Source organism: Epinephelus moara, chromosome 24 (genome assembly GCF_006386435.1).
Source record: "Epinephelus moara isolate mb chromosome 24, YSFRI_EMoa_1.0, whole genome shotgun sequence".
Classification (NCBI taxonomy): domain Eukaryota; kingdom Metazoa; phylum Chordata; class Actinopteri; order Perciformes; family Serranidae; genus Epinephelus; species Epinephelus moara.
In genome coordinates, this window is record NC_065529.1 from 14,770,640 (window position 1) to 14,792,270 (window position 21,631).

Here is a 21,631-nt window from a genome sequence, read left to right on the forward strand (position 1 = left end):
CTCAGATGTCAGTTCAGTGCATGCACTTCGATGATGTGAAGATTAGTAAAGAGTCAATTAAACAGCAGCCAGATAACAGACAGGCCGTTACTGTACTCACATCAGCCGTGTATGTAATGGTCCATCATCAGGTCCTGCAGTTTTTAGGTTTCTTCACTCTTTCTTAATGTGACGCTCAAAGTGGGCCAGTGCGTCCTCCGGAGTATCGAATGAAAATTTTTTTCCCTCATAAGACAGCCAGAGGCGAGCGGGGAAACGCAGACCATACTTCACCCCGGGATAGTCACGCAGCCTCCGTTTGACATCTCCGAATCCCGCTCGCTGCTTTGCTACTGTAGGTGTATAGTCTTGGTAGATGAAAAAACGCTGCCCTTGATATTCCAAAGTAGAATTACGTGCCCGCTGGAGGATCTCATTCTTTACGTGAAAGAAATGCACTCGCAGGATGAATTCACGAGGTCGGCCCCGCTCGCCGGCGGCGCTGGTTGGATTGCCCCGGGAAACGCGGTGGCAGCGGTCAATGACAGGCTTGCTATCCAGCAATAGTGTGTCCTTCAGCAGTCCCGCGATGAAATCAGTGGGACGGGGACCCTCCACGTTTTCTTTGATGCCAAAGATCCTGAGATTGTTTCTGCGAGAGCGCCCCTCCAGATCTTCACATTTCTNGCTTGCTATCCAGCAATAGTGTGTCCTTCAGCAGTCCCGCGATGAAATCGGTGGGATGGGGACCCTCCACGTTTTCTTTGATGCCAAAGATCCTGAGATTGTTTCTGCGAGAGCGCCCCTCCAGATCTTCACATTTCTGTTGCACAGCCTTCACTTCCTTAGACATTCTTTTTACTTCTTTATCCAGCGCCGTAATTGTGTCCAAAACGGCGGTGGCAGCAGTTTCAAGATCACTGATTTTGGTGGCGTGCAACTCCGTTTTTTCTGTTAGACCTAGTATTGTGGGGCGCATCTCTTCTTTAAAACGTGTAATGTCCCCTCGAAGAAGCTGAGTAGCAGTCTCAATTCGAGAATCCAGCGTGGCAGAAAGACCCGCTTTAAAAGTGGAGAAGTCCAGCTTCAGTTCGGCAATCGCCTTGAGAATGTTTGATTCCGTGCCCGTCGCCATTGTGGACTTTCCACGCTTCCCACGCTTCTCTGTGGCTTTACCTTCGTCTTTCTCACGTCCTGCACTTCTCAAATTCATCAACGACTGGTTGTTGCATCCAAAATGTACACAAGCACCTTATAAATCAGATACTGAGAGTATGAGTAGGGAAAAAACGATGTAACTGCAAAACTCGTTAAATTATGAGCATATCAGTGGGAGCTGAGGGAGACACGTCAACCGCACATTGCGCCCCTAGCGACCAAAGATCAAAAAATCCATTCTTAATAAATTATTATTTTGAAGATCTCCACTGAAAAATGTGTTTTTCTCTTGTTTTTGCCCCCTAAAATGTCTGACCTTAACTATACTGACTTGTATTAGTAAAAGGTTTGTCACAAGACAGGTGTGTTTACATTCCTGTACTTCCCTCAATTCCTCCCTCAAATCTCAGATTCAAACGTATGCCGTCACTAATGCAAAAGCCAGTCACTATCTAATACAGGAAACACATATTGATGGGGTAACTGACTTCAATGTAACACCAGGAAAGAAACCTAAAACCTCCAGCACAGAGCAGACTTCTCAGCACAGAGAGTTAGCAGAATTAGCATTAGCATAGTGACAGTTTTGACAGCTAACATGATAGTGTGCGGTTTTTAGATTTAAACCAGCTCAATGTGAACACACTGTAACATTGTAGCAGATATTAATGCATGATTCATAATACTGTGTCAGCCACTGCCTGTTAGCCTACAAGCTAACAAGCTAACAGACAACATAAATAAAAGATGCTAACTATACTTACCTTTCTGATACGTCTGCTGGTTGCCGATTTTGGTGCACAACAGGCTCCTTATCTAAGTCTGGGTCTGACTGAGGCTCAAACATGAATGGCTGAAACTCTCCGATGTTTCATCTAATACCAACATTAGTCATCTTGATGTGCACTGCTTTTTCACCAGTCAGTGTGGTGCTACTCTCCCATAGCTAGACCTATCGCCACACTTCATTTCAGTCATAGACTGTATAAAACAATGGATGTAGCTACTGTGATATCACCCATTGGTTATGGGCTTCCATTTTGAAGAGTTTGGCATTTTGGCTATGGCGATCTTGGTTTTGTGGGGGCCAGAAGTGACCATATTTGGACAGGAGGGTGGATCTGACTGAGAAGCTGATGAAACTATCTGCAGACAACCTGTCACTCAGAGTGGCCACACCCTTAATTATGCATAACTTTAAGCCTTAATACAGTTGTCATGGACAGGGAAGTTAGTTATATAGTTAGTTAGCTACCTACCAGGCTGAAAACATGTTTATTCCTGCTGTAAAGCTGAGCATTTTAACATGGGTCTCTATGGGGATTGAGTCGCTTCTCGAACCAGTTTCAAGTGTCCATTGGGGGATCTGTAGTTATTAGCACTTCTATGTTGGCTCCATTTTTCAGCCCCAGAGGCTGCTGCTTGGTTTTTAGTGCTGTGCCAGCACCAGAAAAAGCAGAAACCTAGCACAAGCCACATCCAGAATTTCTCAATGAGGCACAAAGTGTAGATCTGCTTCCAGCCCCTTTTCAGAGTTTTGTTGTAACGTTTTATGTGGGAAAACCATATTAAACAAAATATTAATCACAGCAGAGAATTTTTTACATACTTTAAAACGCGTCTGGAGAGGATCTTTAACTACTGATACACTGTGACAGACAGCAGGTCATGCTGAACCACACACCTCCCATATCGTCGACCCAGAGGAAAAGCAAGAAATAAAAGCTTATCCCAACAGAACCATATAAGTAAAGAGTTTGATGGTGTTTGCCAACTGCACGTTACTCACCTTCTAGTTCCTCTTTCTCATAGTGGATGTTCAGCACCGAGCTGGTCCCTCCCTGGTCGACCACCACCTCCTCATCTGGCCGCTGATGGACACACAGACAGACAAGGATAATGTTTCTGTTCGTTTCAGTTATTTTCAGTGCACATTATACATTTCTTTACAATGCCCTTTGTTTCCAACAGCCATGTTGTCGTTATGGAAAAGTTCAGCATTGTAGAACACTTTCAGCTGTTCAAGACGAATCTGTGAAAGGAAACGTGAAAAGGTCATTGTGTTCAGAAGTGTCCTGTTAAAGACAAACTACTGACATTGTAACAAAGCCTCTAATTGGCCAAACTGGCAACAGCTTTTCAACAATGCGCATCAAATTCCAGACAGTCTATTCTCAGACTGTCTGGCACAGACACACAGAGAAGGACAGGCCGCCTGGCACGTGCACACATCCATATAAACACACACACACACACACACACACACACACACACACACACACACACACACACACACACACACACACACACACACACACACCAGAGGTAAACAGAGTATGAGTCAGTTGGAGAATGTGCTAGGCTCTACTATCGAGGGGAAATCAAATCAAATTAGCAGAGAGCCACATCCATCAGGGTTGCAGCTGTGGTCAGACTGCTGCAGGATGCCACTGTGTTTGACTATCACAAAAAGTGCTGTTTGCTTAAGTACAGTGGCGAGTGTTAACTGTGGTCATGAATCGCTCCTATGATAATGAGGGCAGAGTGCTGCAGGAACCTCTACAGTGGCTCTGGAGGTCTGTGCTGCTGCAGTGTCTCTGTTTCCAGGATCTCTCTTCATCCCTCGAGTGCATGCAACAGTAAATCTGTAATTTCTAATCTCTGGGAACCACCCACATGCTGTTAAAGAAGGCAACTGTGCTCCACTGCACTTTAGTATAAATACAGCCCTGTCTACACGTATATGGATATCTTTGTAAACAGATAATTTCCTCTACATTTTAGGCTCTCGTCCACACAAACTGAGTTTTAGGCCACTTTTTAAAATGCCTTTTAAGGTGTTGATTTATTTTTATTTTTTTTTTAAATCGTTTTACTTTGTATTTGTGTGCAAAACGGAGCATTTGGGAAATGATGAAATGTCTCTGTGTAATGACTTTGTGTAATGCGCCACAAACAACAATGGCAGATTACCGGTTTGTGTACTTGGTCTAATGACTACTTTACATTAAAACTTTGTATTATGGTACCACTTCATGGACGAACACAGCCGTCTGCTGCACCCACTGTTTTTGCTCCAACTCAGCATCGGGGGTTTAAAGTACACCAGAAACGACAGTTTTGGATCAGGCCTGGTTAAACCAGCAGATGGTGGCACGCTTTCCAGAGTGGGATTGTTGTCCATGAAGAATGGAAGGAAAACTTTAGCATGTCCAGAGCATCACTTGTATGTTTGAGTGAGCTCCTTCATCCTTAAATTGAATGAGGATCAGCTGTTATGTGATCTCCAGAGGGTGTTTTGAGAAAAGGTAACATTAGCCTGTACCCTTTACTACCTTTGTGAGTGCTAAAGATAGCTAACACCAGCAAGCATTTGGGGTTGTTTATGAGTTTTAATGTGGCAGGAGATATTCTGTAAAATGAAGGTTGTGTGGACAGAACTATTTTTTTGAACGAAGACTAAAGATACCTGTTTTAAAACTATCTGTATGCATGTAGACAGGGCCTAAGTTCAACCCACCCCTTGTTTACTGGTAGAAATGTCACCTTTGACCCAGGTAGGAGGATAGACACACATCTGGATGCTACATTACCCCACAGAACAATACAACATGTGAGCACAGTATGTAAAAGCATGCTACGGTTGTTTGAATCAATAGCTAAAAATCTATAAATAAACGGTTAGGGGAGACACACACAGGCGCACTGGTATGTAAATGCAGCTCTCGATATAATAGATGTTTCCACCCACGCTACAGTATATGAAGACATGATCTGAATATACTGGATGTGTTTCCAACAGTGTGTGTGAGGGTGGCGAATGCGGAATTAGCTGATATCTGCTGGTTGGCAAAACTGACACCCACTTTTCAAAAATGACGGTGCAGGGTGTTGAACTACTTGCAAAAAAAAAAAAAAAAGAATCGATCTGAAAATAAAATATTATATACAGAAAAATGTCGCAGAAGAGGAGTACATACTGTTCAACAATGAAACTCACAGTTGTGCATGTGAAATATATATGTGTGTGAGTGTGTGTGTGTGTGCTTAGGTGTGCATCAAAAGATGGATGACAGCTCATTCAAAAAGTCTCCTTTTCAGGGTGAAAACTGACAGGCAAACGCTGAAGATATATAGTCTCTGTCATGCAGACTTTTACTGTAATTGGGCAGTCCGATATCCAGGGAGTAGCAAACGCAGCGCGCAATGCAGCTCGGGCTGCTGCATGACGGCCACAGAGTCAAAAATAATTGCAATTTCTTCTCCTGAAGGGCCATTGGAGAGAGCTGAGAGTTTGTATTATGAGGAATATAAAACCATATGTCCTGTTAATAAGAGTGATTGGTCACTTTATTAAAATTTTGTTAGAATACCCTGTGTGTGTATGACTGTGTGTATTATTTTTAAGTGTGTGTATGGACTGAGAGCGAGCAGTGATTTTTCTTACTTCTCCTGGGGTTTGGCTGATAAAACACCACGCAGTTTATTGACAAAAAAAAAACACTTTTGAATCATGCTGGTTTCTGCCTGCAGTTATGAAATGTGATAAATGGGGATGGTGCTGTGTGTGTGTGTGTGTGTGTGCGTGTGTGCATGTGTGCGCGCGCACGCGTATTATCTCTATCTCAGACTGTATTTACAGGCACACTAAAGTCCCTAAGCTGTTATTTTATCTTCTGTCTCTTTCCTTTAGCCTCTGCATGCTGCTAAAAACCGAACAGCTAAGCATATTAACACAAGGCTGTGATAAGAAAAAAAAAGTAATTAACATGCAGTGCAGAGAGATAAATGTCTTACCTGATTAGAAGCAAAAAAATCAGACTCCAAAAAGCCAACTGCTACACCAACTGCTCTAATATCAGCGCAGACGGCCTCTTATAAACAGTTAAAAACAGCTTAGGGATCCCAAGACATCCACTTAATTCACAGGTGTGGGTGGCCTGACGCTGCCTCCCTGCCTCCTTTCACACCCTCTCCACCGTATCAGTGCTGTGGGATTTCTTTCTCTTTCCATGACTGAGCACTTCTTTATCCCGAGACAATTCTGCCCTTATAAAGAGTATGGCCACTTAATGAGGAAGTCATGCTTGGGCCAAACACTGAATGTGACTGGTGGTTTTATAATGATGTTTATGGAAGAGATGGAAGTGCAGTGACAGAGGAAAAGGCTTTTAAGTGTAAATAAATAACAGTAGCTACAATGGCGCTCGTATAGAGAATTGGGCTGCTCCTAAAAATTAAAATATGAATCATACTGTGTGACATAAAACTATCGTCTTCATCTTTGTATCTTAGAATCATCACCCGCTCAGCCTGCCTGGATAAAACTGGATAAAACTGTTGAGTAAAGTTGACGCCAAACATTTCTCCTTACTTTCTTTCTTAGAACAGATATTGACAATGTCAGACTTAAAAAACAACTACACAGATCAAAGTTGTGAACACTTTAAGTCGATATGGTGAGTGCATTCACAAACAGTCGCGTATTTGCAGCAGTTACGGAGCAATATTATCATCCATTTAGAGTCGTGTTTGTGTCCAATTATCACTCTCTTTTAGCTCTGTTTTTGGTCTCAACCAAGTCGTGAGGGAAATATCTGACACTTTAGCTGCTAAATACTCCATGTAATAATACGGATAGCTTAAATCAAGCAATCTGATTGGCTGTTAGCCGTAGTGTAGTAACCATATACAACAGTAGTTATGTCTTATTCCTTCACACAATTCTGTATTACTCTGTGTTTGAGGGGGAAAAGTTGGCCTAACAAATTAGTTCGTTACAACAAAGTGCTACAAAATGGAAACATTTATTGTCAACTTCGACAACCACAGTGTCGAACCAACCAACTATGCAAATCCATGATGAACCTAAAAGACGACATGCAGAGATATGTAAAAAGGAGTCAGTCAGTCAGTCCTGGTGTGTCCTCAAAGACACGGCGTGCAACTCGTCAGCGTTCACCGCTGTGAAAACCCTCAGGGCTCATTTATACCCAGACAGATTGGTCCATTTCCTCATACTTCCATTTGTCCGTTATATAGGCATAGATACAGCCAAAAGATGGCACTAGAGGGCAGAGTCAAAATTTCACACAACAACGAACAAGGCGAAAGTGAAGGAGGTTGTAGTAATGTGTCTTTTAACGGAGGCAGTGGTGTAGACAGCAGTGGTCTGTGAGGCCATTAAATACAAGAATTCTTTTCATTAAATTTCTGATTTGTTGTGTGCCACCAGTTTCTAAATGTCTTCATTGTCACCTATGGTCTTATCTTGCCTGAACTATACCACACCGCCCCCACGATCCGTGATGGTACTGCTGCTTTTTGTCCGTATCTGTAAGCTTTCAGAACACGTGCACAAATACAAAGGAAATGTTTGACGCTGACCCTTAGAACAAAAGGACTCAGGACATGACAGTTAATGATGCATCAATATCAGAAGATGACTTCAAACCAATAAAGAAGGTGTTGGATCCCAACTCCCCGAAGGTGCTAGTAAACAAATTATGTTGCATAGCAACTGTGCAGGCAGCCAGAAGGAAATGGTTTAAATTGGAATATGTCTTTAAGATCATATTGCCATACTTGGTTTTATCAAAGCAATAGCTCACTCCTGACTGTTGAGAAGTTGTGATTGTATCACCTGAGGGGTCGTCCGCCCTCTGTGAACGATGCCCCTTGGCTGCGATGTAATTAAAATATACCATGGTCTGTCACGAGCTATTGCTTTAATGTTCACCAGCTAGTCGCTTACTTTGGCTGTCTGCCATTTAATGAATTTTCTTAACCTTCTCACTGAAACAGCTGCCTGCTGTGGCGGTGAACGACGCTATGAGAGCGGTGAGAGTGAAGCAAAACAGTAAAGATGACTTGGCTGACAGCTAAACAGTGAGCTGAAACTCACTATAAAGCTCCGTAAAGTGGAGGTGAGCTGCAGATTCAGGCGGTAACTCTCGAGTCATCTCTACAAGTGATCCATCATCATTTGATACATTTTTATTATATAAATATCGATTACAGCCTCTTTAAAGAAAACAATCCTCTGCATACACACATCCGCTGGGCGAATCTCTCCCTGCTCTCATACGTAACCCTGATACGCACACACACACACACACATGCACACACACAGTGTTATCAGTCAGTGCAGCTGTGGCTGGTGAATTAGGGCTGCTATGCAGTGTGTGGGTTTGGGCTCAGGCTGGAGGCAGTCGGCTCCATTAGAACTGGAGCTTTACCAAACATATAGACACACAACAAGAGAGAATGGATGAGAGAGAGAGACTCTAAAAGCTCTTTGTCCCAGAAAGGACGGGAGACCATCAGATCATCAATTAGTTTGGATCCATTTGGTGCGCACAAACACACACAGACACACACACACAGACACACACACAGACACACACACACACAAAAACACACACAGAGAAAAGATCATTCTCCTGAGGCTCATTCAATAACTGTAACCACAGAGTGGGTGAAATTGTGTTTCAGAAAACAACATGACAGAAAAATATCTTCTGTTAGGTCATTTTTTGTGGGCGACATCAAATTATACTACTTTATGTCCATGACCGGATCACAATGTTCGTTCTTCTCAATCCATGCTCTTTACAACATAATATGACTCACAGCCTGGAGTCACATGAGTGCCTTTTTAACGGTAATCTCATGCAGGTATGTGTTTTTTCAGCAGGTTAATGGTTTCCTGTCATTCACAACTCACCTCCCTTGTGTCACATTATGTGCTTCAGCTAATTAAAAGCTCACATGGCACTTCAAATTTTGTTTGTGCTCTCTCTCTCTGTAGGTGAGCACATCTGTGACCCTCAAAGCATGCACGTGTGCGTGATTTTCCACTGACAGGGCACATAATTTGTGTTTGGCTGCCTGTTTCTATCTCCTGGCAACCGTCTCCTTTTTTTCTCTTCTCTCGTCCTCTAGCTGTGGATCAGTCACAGTGCTTGGGAGGGTTTATGACTCAAAAATAATTCTCCACACAGATTACTGCTGCTGCACCATTGAGGCACACTACAGCTGGCCCCAAAATGGCTGCCTGTCCTTGAGTTTCCGTCCTTTATGAGCATATCAGTGGTAACCGCCCATGGGAAACACACTGGAGCTGCCTTGTGGCTGGATATGAGAAAGGAAACACACAATCGTGCCAAATCAAATGACCGAACGACTGTCATGTAGATTTACAAAGGGCAAATGGAACATCTTACGAGCACTGTATTGTATGTCTTTGACATTTTGCTTTAATTAAGTTTTGGTTCAGTGGCACATAACATAACATTCAGTTTGTACCCCTCCACTGTGGTAGGTTATTAAAGGACAGATTCACAATTTTTTAAGTCTTTGCTAAAAACAATTGTCGGGTGTCCATATGAGCCCTGAAACTGTTTTTGCTTGCTGGACTAATTCCTCCCATTCATACTGGTGACTAAAAGATCCCTCTCTAATGCGCTTTCAATGTATGTGATTGTGACAGAGTCCTGCATTGGATCAGGTACCCACAGGTGATGGTGACCCGCAAAAAGGGTGATTCACAGGAGGATTTGATTTCATTTCCAGGTTCAGTTCTGGGTTAAACAAAGAACTCGCAGGTTAGATCATGGGTGTTGTATAAAAAATTATTTAAATTAAATGAAAACAATAAGAATAATTTAATATTTTAATCCTCTGACTGCTGACTCTGTGTCTGCTCTGTCGTCTGCGCAATCTGGAATATAGAAGCTGCTTCAATCAGGTGCAGTATTAACAGGTGCATAAACTGTGGAGATGTGCTGCTCAGTATTATGAAAATAAGCTAAAAATTCTGTTTCCTGAATTACCTTTACCATTTACCATTTTAAAATATACTGTATTAGATTCACTTGTGGTTTCGGGTTGGGCCATGGATCTTGTGCCTATGGGTTGGGTCAGGTTATGAAACTGATTGGTCATGTGCAGGTGGTGTGGTGGGTGCGGTTGCAGGATGCGGTGCTGGTGAGGGAGCATGTCTTGAACATCAGACCCGTGCAGGACTCTGAATGGGACAAAATCCACAGTGCTCGATTTGTGAAATAAATATGTGGCTTTAAATCAAGTGGGTATCTTCCAAAGTCTTTTTAGTACAAATTCCCTCTGTGTGTTTCCACAGACAGTGTTTACTTGGTATGGTGGAGAAACAATAACACAAAGAGAGAACTAAAAGGGAGAAATCCACTGGATCTGTCTTACTCAGACTGCTGAACCCTCACAAAAGCTTAAATAAACATTGGAATGTTATTTGTACAAATCAAGGATTTTGTCCCCCGTCACCTCCACTGGAAACATGTCAGGATGAGATCTTTTAATGGCTAGTAGGAACAGGAGGAATGATTACAAAAAGCAAAAACAGTGTCAGTGTCCATAAGGGCACCTGTTGTTTTAACTTAAAAACCCGTGACCCTATCTTTGAAATGTTGTGTCTACTATGATGACACATTCTTACTTATTTCGTTGTTGATGATAATCTCGTTTAACACAAACTAATTATTTGATTAAACACACGGAGACTTTGGGCGCCCTGATCTAGTGTCTCAGCAAAAGCTAAAGATAGAGAGATACTATCACTCGCCTATGTTTGATAACTAAACAAATACAAGATGAATTTTCTGGCAGGGCAGATTGTCCCAGAAAGATGTTAGACTTCCTGAGCAGAACAGGATACTGCAGTCGCACACAGTGTCCTACTTATGCTGCTGATAACCCTCCCATTGATGCAGAAAGTGACATGAATACACACAAGTTCATACATGCACACAGCACCAAAGTCTGAGCCCTGTGCATAAGCTTTCTCTGTGGGTCCCCCACCTTTCCTCTCTTGATCCATGGCTCTCATATTTTTATAGTCAGTTTGCTTTCTTTCCTTTTACTTTCTTTCTTTTCGGCTTTGAAATCCTGATTTCCCTTTCTTGGTGAAAGACATGATTATGCACATTAGTGCTCACGAATCCTAGTGCAGGGCCAGACTAAACCATTCTGCGCCTTTAAGTCTTTTGATCGATTTACAATTTGAATTTAAAGGCACTAATTACTCAAAATTTTAAAACATACAAACAAACAAACTTTTCACTCCAGGTTTGTTGAAGACCCCCTCCCACTGGAGTCCTGAGTAATCAGTCCCACTTTTCCCCCCACTACGACGCCCTTGCATACACAACAGCATGTACAGAAGAGAAAACATCATAGACCCATTCACCTTTTTTGGCGACAACTTCAAGCAAAATCAAAGGGTATTGTCAAAGTGCATTACAGTGATACACAATGAACTGGCCACCGCCCTGAACAAATAGAGCAGTAATGATTTCCATCCCAGTCTCTGGAATGAGAGGGGCGATCAATGTGCTGGGCCAAAATGGCCTTTCACTCCAGAGGGACTGAGAGGAACTGTGAGAAGAGCTTCTGTGGAATGAGGCCTGCTGGTTACTATGTAGAGGCTTGAAACCCAGAGGGATAACTGACAAGACACATTGCAGAGACTGGCTAGTTTGTCATAAGAAAGAAATGATTCTTGTGTGAGCACATATCATTGTTTACAAAGTGAGATTTTCACTCTGTATGAATATAATGATCAGCAGTGAATGGTGGATTCATAAAAGTGCGTCCATGATTCAGCAGCACAGCGTGGGCTTTCCAGTCTTTCGAGATGTCTGTCACTGCTGACTCAACTGATCGTTACGATCATCTCTTTCCCTCTAACAAAACACTTGTTGAACATTTCTTTCGACAGAACGTCTACCACTCCTCATGACTGCGTTTCTGCCCATGCTGACACCACCACCCCCACCCTTCAGAAGCTGACCCTTCTCTCCTCCTCTCCCAGAAGCACCCTGAACTGACAGCAGGGACACAGATCCTGACTTAGACAACTGGCCCTGTCACTTCCAGACTAGGCTTCATGTCAGAGAGGCAGGGCCAGACATTCGGTGCCAAAGCCGATGGCTACTGTTGTTCCTTCATAGCATTGCGCCATCACTAATCTACACTAGAGAGACATATAATGGTGCTTCACTCAGAGGAGGGGGTTAACATGAATGGATGAAAGGAACAGGTAATGGTGAAAAAAGGAGACAAGAGAGGAGAGAGCTGCAGGAGAAAGGATGAAAGGAGCGGTTGTTTTGACTGCTTCAGCCCACGGGCAGTATGAGTCATACACACCTTTATCAATACCACACATATAACACTGCCCCTCCACAGCACGCACTCTCTAATTGTTTTCTTTACAGACTGCAGCCTTAGTTTCCCCAATGCTTAATTAGAACTGCAGACGTTTGGAGATACACCTTGAAAAATATGTAATAAAATCATGACCATAAAAAGTTAAAGATCATGCTTGATCAAAGACAAACACTGAAAGGACCAAATACTCAACTGTGTCTGTGTCTGCATGATTCTCTGGTCTTCTTGATACCTAATAGTACTTGTGTGAAATACAAGTGGAACTGCTGTTCAAAGGCTTGAAAAGTGGTGGGGAGTTTAAACCTCTGTGGATCTTTCACTCTAATGAGTGTGCTTTCAAACTAAATGAATCCCATTAAACGGTGGCTTTGGGCATATGCCGCATTACTGTAATAATTTTCAAACATGGTGTGGCTGTACTGAGGACTTTCAGACATTAAACTGAGAGTTTTGAGACACTTTTGTCAGACTGATTAAATTAGATGGACTTTTTCCTTCAGTGATTTGTACAAGACTACGGTGTTGCTCTTTAGAATATGCATTCATTTGTCGAATCGGCGACTATGGATCACTCCCACTAAATGGAGTCCAAACTGATTAAAATGAAAGCTTGGGAGGGATGCCAAATAGCTAATGGAAAAAAGACTGGAAAAAAAGGAACTGTGACAATCTTATGTTGGGGGAACAAATTCATGATGTGGATTGTCATAAATTATTACAAAACTGGAACTAGAGTCACAGTTTTACAGTATGGGGGCTGATAGTGACGGCAACATTGCACTGTAGTGTGGTGTGTGACTGTGTCTTTGCTTGGTTTCATTGTGTTTTTTTTTTTTTTTTTACTTATTGATTCCCAAGTATCTCTGCATGGTTATAAAGATACAGAGAATCAGTGTTGTAACTGGAGCAGTATCAATACAGCGCTCCTCTGAGGCTCAGGTATATGTTATGCATCAGTGGCACTGAAAAGTACACAATAACCACTAACAGTGAAGAGGCTGTTCAGCATGTAACTGTGAACCTGCACTACAGAGAATACCAAGAAAACAGCGAACACTATCAACGATTCAAAGAATAATTACATCTAAAGTGTAATACTGACTGTCACCTTAGCCCTTCAGAAGCAGCAGTATGGTAAGAGATGTATTTGCATGAATATTACTTCTCTTGAGGTTTGCTTGCTTAGATTTGCTCCTCTTTGATGGCACTAACAGAACTATGTCAGATCTATCCACTCAGTATGATGTATTGCTTTACAGGGGGACACACATTAACAGCTGATTAAGTAACGAGTAAATAATGAATCATTATTAGTTTTAAGCCACTCAATGGCAGATTCAATGTTAATCAGTGGTCGGCATGTCAGTTCACAGATATTCATGAACAAATCATTATCTAATGATTCATTGATATAGTATAGCCCAGTCTGTTCTCTATTGACTCATCATTATCTGATTCAAAGTTATTCAGGAAGTACTTACAAATGATTAATTAATTATCAGGTCATTCGTGATTGGCTCCTTTACAGTCTCAGAGCCCATCAGTTATCATCTGATGACGATAAAGCCTCTGGAGATGAAGGCCAATATTTTGGGATGATCTGGTGTAGCCAGCAGATATCAGGTCAGGACTTCCTCCTCTGAGCACCAGTCATTTCAGCTAATCTCTATAAACTGATGTCTTTCAATGAATGCAGATAAATAAAATATAAAACCAACATAAAGCTCACTTGTTGTCAGATAATAACTGGGTTCCAAGACTGTTTTTGACCCAATGCATTCCGCTTCTTCACATGGACCGTTTACCTGTCATTCAAACGAGATTGGTCAATTCTACTTGGGCTACAAACAGAAACCAGAATGCTTCTGATGCCAAAATCTTGTACCTAAAGATTCTGCATACATACCAAGACACTTGTTTATAGAACTTAGTTCCTAAGTAACTACTCACAGTTTTGTTTATTTATTTATTTACAGGACTGCTAATTCAGCGGTGTCAGACACAGGGGCCAGAAAGGGTCCAATCTGGCCCACTGGATGACTTTGCACACCTCATATTGATGCACCTGTGATACCTGTGATAGTTCATGTAAGATGCTGCCTCAGAGGCTTTTCCACCTAGAAAACAGTTCTCTGAAGTAAGAATGAATACATACTGTGGTCAGATTTAAAGATATTGAACACTGCGCAAAATATTGTCAACCAGCAGCTTCAGAAGAAGAAAAGAATCTGGATCAGACTTCTATCTTAAAACAATATGGGAGGAACCCTGCTGCTGAGGCGCTGATGAAACTTCAGAGTGTAAATGGTTTATAAGGCAGGGGATGACTTATCCTGCTTCTTCAATAGGTTGCACTATAGTGGAAAACTATGAAAAAACACACATGTAATGAAAGTGAGTAGGAGACTGACTGAATGTGGAAAAACTGAGACATACTGTTGAATTTGCATATATTTTTCTCGGGATATCGCAGACTGCTCATTTTGTTTTTTGAATATTTACACTAAAAAAGGGAGAAAAATCTGAAGCGGTAGTTATTTATAGATTATTATATAATGGTTTGACTGGTCCGGCCCACTGGTGATCAAACTAAGCTGTGTGTGGAGCGTGCCCTAAAATGGTTGGTCAAACAGTTGGTCAGAGAAGATAAGAAATTTGAAGACGTCACCTTCATCTTAACGAACTTGTGATGGCCATTTTCTAACATTTTTTAAAGCAAATAATCCAGAATCTAATCTTCAAATGAGTCGATGATGGTGCCCTACTACTGTGTCTGCAGTTGTTACGAAAGCTTAGAGCCACTTGTATCACCTGCAACCATAATGCACAATGCCAATTCAAACACATGTACAGAAAACCAAACAAATACAATACAAAAATGTGCTTCAAATGAAAAAAAAAAAAGACAAAAAAGAAACAGGAACAGATTTATTTTTAACTTGAGAGAGAGAGACACTAGAGAGGAGAGTGAGTTTGTTTTTGGAATGAAGGTGGAGTACAGAGGTGACATAAAAAGGTACTTATGGAGAACACCCGTTGTTCATTCATTCATTTCTTTAACCGCTTACACTCTTGAGGGTTGCGGGGGGGCTGGAGCCTATCCCAGCTGCCATTGGGCGAGAGGCAGGGTACACCCTGAACAGGTCGCCAGACTATTGTAGGGTTGACACATAGAGACAGACAACCATTCACACTCACATTCACACCTACGGACAATTTAGAGTCACCAATTAACCTGCATGTCTTTGGACTGTGGGAGGAAGCCGGAGTACCTGGAGAAAAACCTACGCTGACATGGGGAGAACATGCAAACTCCGCACAGAAGGGCTCTCTCCTGGGTTCGAACAGGAACCCTCTTGCTGTGAGGCGACAGTGCTAACTCGAACTCCCGTTGTGTTGACTAAATATGAAATGTTTTTCTGTTATTTGTTTTTTGGAATTATTGTGTTTTTGACTTTGCGTCATTTCTGTTTTTGTAGCATGTTTGCTACTGTATTTGTTCAGGTTTTCTGCAGCACATTTTTTTATTTGCAGCTTGTTTGCTATTAATGTATTAGCTGAGGCTTTCTGCAGCATACGTTCCATTTGCAGTACGTTTCCGCTGTATTTGTTTTGGCTTCTGTGTATATGTTTTTGACTTAGCATAGTGTCTGAACCTGCAGCACATTTCAGGCTACTGTTGCATGTTTGCCTTTGTTGGCCAACGTACCTCTGCATATCAAAAGCACTACTTCTGCTAACATTTCACTCACTTTTATTTTGGATTCTTGAATGACTTGTGTATTTTTTACATTGTGATATTTCTGTTGGTACTCATGCGAATGATCTGATTACCTTTCCCACTACATGGAACACCTCATCAGCGCTTTGGCAAACATTTGAACTGGTTTCTGGTGGGAGAATGGCAAAGATCCCAGTACATGCTGACTGACCAGACTGCCTCAGAAATGTTGGAGACACAAACCTACAAGTTTTCTGTAGTGGCAGTAAACTGGCATAACCCTAATGTTTGAAGAGTGAGGCTCCTGGGCAACTTCCCCTGCCTGTCTGACAGCTGTCTAACCATATAAGAGACTTCCCAGCTCCCTCTCTGTTACTCCTCCATCTGTCTCCTGCCCTCTGATGAGATGTTATTATAAATCACCATGACATGACTCTGTTTAGGTAGGCTACATTAACTCATTTAAGCTATGATACTGGATGCCATGGTATCTACAATCAAGCTACACAAACATTACCACCTGTCAGCTTGAATAATGTGCTCAATGGTCCATTTGTCCTTACTGGCTCCCCCTTTCTTTACCTCCATCTCACCAGCTGACCCAGGATCTGGTAATGGATCACACATCAACAGGGGATCATGCCATTTTCTCCTTCAAACCTCATGACCACAGGCTGCCCTCCCCCTGCTGCCTGGATTGGCTAGTAACGCACATGTATGGAAGTAGACGCTCGCGGTGTAAGGATGGCGTCAAGGTCATTTGAGGGTAACTGAGAAAACAACCCGCTGTCTAAGCAGCATCTAAGTGCCATCTGAAAACACAGCAAAGTGTCCCGTTGCTGTGGTTCCTCACACACACGCGGCTTCAGGACGAGAAGATGACATTGTTATATGTTTAGATTGTATCAATAATCTGCTGCAAGCTCACATCAGTGTGGCCAGGACACATTTCCGTATGCTTGAGGAACATTAAATATAACTGGGATTTCTCAGTGCATCGCAATGTGATCCGCTCCCCGGCATTACTGCACGTGTTAGCACCTCGGAATAACAATATCAACAATCCTGCGCAAACAGCGTCACTCTGCAGGACAAGAGACCCGGTGCAACTTAGCATCATGGGAGAGCAATCACTGTGTCCACTTTAACATAAAATGTGCAAACTAATAATTTTAAAACACTGCAGCAAACTGGAACATGCATGGGAAAATACAACTGTGGCAAAGAAAACAGGTGACATTTCTGTCATTGAATAGTTCCTGAACTATGGCACCGGTCATAATTACAGCTGCAAATGATGAATTTCCAATTCAAATTGAGAGCTGGAGTTGTTGGAGGTTGTGTGCAGGCTGCTCTGTGCCATCCCACGGTGTCAAAGCAACGCGCCGTGCATTAGACATTTAAAGGGCACTTTACCTGGTAGCTCAGTATGATCTCGGGGTCGTTGACGGGCATGCTCGTGGCCTTTGGGTTACCCTGCTCAGTGTTCACGGAGTGCACAGGTGAGACTTTCTCAGGGGGCTGATCAGCCTCTCAGCGCTGTCTCAGGACGTTTTGAAGAAGCAGTCACGAGTTGGTCACAGCAGCAGCTGCTTGTGTTTCCGCAGACATAGTGAGAGTAAACATCTCTCCTCCAGATGAGGTAAATGGTGAAAAGAATGAATTTTGTCCCCCCTGTGTTATGATGATTTTCCCCGGCCGCGCTTCCAGCTCCCCTCCCTCCTGTCCTGGCTGTGGGAGCAGGATGCGGAGAGCATCACTGCAGCTTCAGCCAATCAGAGCGCAGAGGCACACAACGGGCTGCGACGCACTGCTGCTACCCAACACAATAAAGCCAAGACTATTATAAGCCTATAGAGCTACGTCACTCTATATAATGTCCACTTTGGCAGCTTCTCACATTTCAGCTGCTGAGATGTGCTGCACAGTGATTGCTTTCTTTTCACTTTTAGTGTTGCACTCTGCATCCACACAAACATTGCAACCATTAGAACCACTGAATATATGTTGACAAAACTTTATGTTTATCTTCTTTACTTGTTTATTTTCTTTGGTGGAATAAGAAGACCCTTTACATACCATTACAGTAACAGTTCTCCTACATTCAAACATTTACAAGTAAAAGTAGAGGAATATTAGCAGCAAGATATACTTCAATTTTATATTAAATAATAATGTAAACAATTCAGAAATATATTATATTATTTTATATTTCATTATCAATATATATATTGTAGTTATTTTCCACCATTGAATAAAGGTCTGTGTCAACATCAGTGTTGATAGATTATATCACCAATTTACCCTGTAAATTATCTAAAAGAAATGACGTGTAGTCCTCAGTGGGAGCCCAAACGTCAGCAGTGAGCACATAGAATGAAAGAAAACATTATTGATCTTGCAACAGAGCACACTGGAAGGCCTTGGATGCCACCTTGTGGGAGGCTAACGCATTGTGCAAAGTCGGACATTATGCTGTATGTTTGCTATAATCCATGCACATGGCATGAAGCTTACGCACATGTCTGACAAAGTGATGACAATACTTGCAGGCTTATTATTGAAAATGCAGGGCCGATTGTCCTGTAGTGAAAAGGAAGCAAAGTATATGAAACTGAGCACCTCCACATGCATTGACCTCAGGATTAACTCTGTCGATCAAAACAAATATGACACTGTCCTCCTGCCACATTGTCAAACATTTGATTGGATTTATCTCAGCAGGCTGCACCTCAGACAGTGTCTCTGTGAGCTCAGATTGAAGTCATATATGTCCACGCAAATGTCTTGCTGTGTCGCGGCTGCAGGTTTAATTGCCCTCGTGCATGTCGTCTACACGTGTAAGCCACACTGCAACTGATAGCGTAAGATAAGTGATCCACTTTCTTTAACGCATGGCTAAAGGTGGCAGGATTTTTCATCGACCCGCACGGGCGTCCTGTTTCTCCTCGGAGCGGTTGTTATGGCAACTATAAACATTCTGCGGGAGCATGCACGGTTGTTATGGGAACGGTCTGCGGGAGCATGAAGGAAGCAGGACTGAGCGAGTGTGTATGGTCAGAGTGGTCGGGTCACTGCGGAGGTGACAAGATTAGGTTTGTATATTAATATTCAAAGGAAGATTTCTCCTGGTGTGATGTATTCTAGGAGCAGTTTGTTTAACCGTTGTCATAGATATACAGTGAGCTAGTCCGTAAATCTACGGTCGTTCATTGTACATATAGCCTATACTGTAGATGTGTTTCCAGTATATATGATTTTTTTTCTTAATTGTGCATGTACTTCATGTCTGCCCCTGTGCGCCAGCGCGCCTTTTTGCGCATGGGTATGTCAGTGAGAAGCTGACAGTCAGCTCTGTCCAGATTTAGATGCCTGCTTGACCCAATTTACATCCTTCTTCAGAAGCTTTGAGATGCCACGTGCCATATAGTTTATATGATGTTTTCTCTGTTTATTCCTCAACTACAGAGGAGACTGTTACTATCCATCTATCTATCTATCTATCTATCTGAATATCATGATGTGAAAATAATGCCTTTGAATATATTTCTGCTCCCAGAGATCTGAACACTGAATGTTGATCAGCTGAAGAGAAGACTAGGCTATATAAAAGTAACATGCAACAAATTCCAGGTAAGACACCTGAATATATAAATACATGCACATTGACACATTTACTTTATACTGAAATCTGCAATGTGTCTCGGCATTGCAATCCACAGTGGCTCCAGTGGAGGGGAGGTTACGTCGCAGTGTGCCAAGCCTGCCAGCAATCAAGCCAGACAGGCTAAAAACAGCTAAAACGCTGGTGGAGAAAGCAGTGAAGGTGATTGTATGCACAAGTCAGACGTCACTGGAACACCTCTGCATTATCGCCCACAATCCTCCTTACGTGCTCGGTGTCCTATTTGACTCTTTTTATTTCTCTTTCACTCTTTCTCAGCTGAGGAAAGTGTTTTCAGTGCAGGGACCCTACCCTGTGATCCGTGCTGCCTTGTGGGCCAGAGGGTGGGTGGAACATCGTTTGCCCCTTCCTGCCCAGAGACCACCTCATTGCCATGGCAATGAGGAGGAGGATGGCGATGATGGTGATGTCAGTGCTGATGTTACTGGTGAGACAATGAAGAATACAATCAAGTCTTTGAGCTACCAAAGACAAACATCTATTTTGAGAAAAGGAGATGCAGTGTCGATGCCAATAACACTAGTCTCAGTCTGTGGGAGGAGAAACGGCTGTATATAAGTGACTGTGACACTGGGATCGGATGTGTATTATAGGACCTTGCACACAGTATTACTAACAAAGCACCATCAATCAGTCATATTTTGTCTGTCTTTATAAATTGAATGTTAAAAGAGAGATCAGTGATATGCTCCCTTTACTCACAGTTTAAAGGAGGGGCCAGCCTATATGTAATTGGAGCACTAGTTTAGATGGATGCATGGATACCCCTACACCTGATAAATGATACACTGTGTACCACATTACAGACACCAACCTACAACAAAGACCCCTACCCTCTTAACACACCCCTGTACACATATAAGCCTGCATGCACGCACACACACACAAACACATGCACACTCTTTACTTATCTCTTTACAGTGGGAGCAGATGAAGGCGAGAAAGAGGAGAACCTTGATGACATGTATGACCTCATGGTAAGACAACGTTCAAGTTGACCAACACGACACTGATGTCCTGCAGTCTGAAAGCAATCAGATGTGCTATTCTTGTTATAATTGCATTACTTAAATGTGTATAGGATTTAGGGGGGGTATGTTGGCAAAAATGGAATATAATATAACAGATATGTTTTCTTTAATGTATAATCACCTGAAAAGAAGAGTAATGTTTTTGTTACATTGGACTGAGCCGTTTATATCTACACTGAACAAAAATATAAACGCAACACTTTTGTTTTTGCTCCCATTTTTCATGAGCTGAACTCAAAGATCTAAAACATTTTCTATACACACAAAAGACCATTTCCCTCAAATATTGTTCACAAATCTGTCTAAATCTGTGTTAGTGAGCACTTCTCTTTTGCCGGGATAATCCATCCCACCTCACAGGCGTGGCATATCAGGATGCTGATTAGACAGCATGAATATTGCACAGGTGTGCCTTAGGCTGGCCACAATAACAGGCCACTCTGAAATGTTCAGTTTTATCACACAGTACAATGCCACAGATGTCGCTAGTTTTGAGGGAGCGTGCAATTGGCATGCTGACTGCAGGAATGTCCACCAGAGCTGTTGCTCGTGAATTGAATGTTCATTTCTCTACCATAAGCTGTCTCCAAAGGCATTTCAGACAATTTGGCAGTACATCCAACCGACCTCACAACCGCAGACCATGTGTAACCACACCAGCCCAGGACTTCCACATCCAGCATGTTCACCTCCAAGATCGTCTGAGACCAGCCACCTGGACAGCTGCTGCAACAATCGGTTTGCATAACCAAAGAATTTCTGCACAAACTGTCAGAAACCGTCTCAGGGAAGCTCATCTGCATGCTCGTCGTCCTCATCGGGGTCTCGACCTGACTGCAGTTCGTCGTCGTA

At 42.5% G+C, this 21,631-nt stretch overlaps 2 protein-coding genes across 3 annotated transcripts in view; one reads left to right on the plus strand and one right to left on the minus strand.

Annotated features, from left to right (window-relative positions):
• slc4a8 (solute carrier family 4 member 8) overlaps window positions 1–17,768 on the minus strand; it is a 52,621-nt gene extending 34,853 nt beyond the window's left edge. For both annotated transcript variants that reach the window (XM_050037194.1, XM_050037193.1), the window contains exons 1-2: window positions 17,480–17,768; window positions 2,927–3,008 (exon numbers count right to left, since the gene is read on the minus strand). In XM_050037194.1, the coding sequence (XP_049893151.1) occupies window positions 2,927–3,008; window positions 17,480–17,518 (121 nt within the window). In that variant the 5' untranslated portion in view covers window positions 17,519–17,768. The remainder of the gene's footprint in view (window positions 1–2,926; window positions 3,009–17,479) is intronic.
• A 1,317-nt stretch (window positions 17,769–19,085) lies between these two features.
• The window catches only part of ttll3 (tubulin tyrosine ligase-like family, member 3), a 9,284-nt gene continuing 6,738 nt past the window's right edge, over window positions 19,086–21,631 (plus strand). The window contains exons 1-5 of the mRNA XM_050038331.1: window positions 19,086–19,158; window positions 19,623–19,696; window positions 19,786–19,889; window positions 20,007–20,175; window positions 20,670–20,725. Of these exons, the coding sequence (XP_049894288.1) occupies window positions 19,681–19,696; window positions 19,786–19,889; window positions 20,007–20,175; window positions 20,670–20,725 (345 nt within the window). The 5' untranslated portion in view covers window positions 19,086–19,158; window positions 19,623–19,680. The remainder of the gene's footprint in view (window positions 19,159–19,622; window positions 19,697–19,785; window positions 19,890–20,006; window positions 20,176–20,669; window positions 20,726–21,631) is intronic.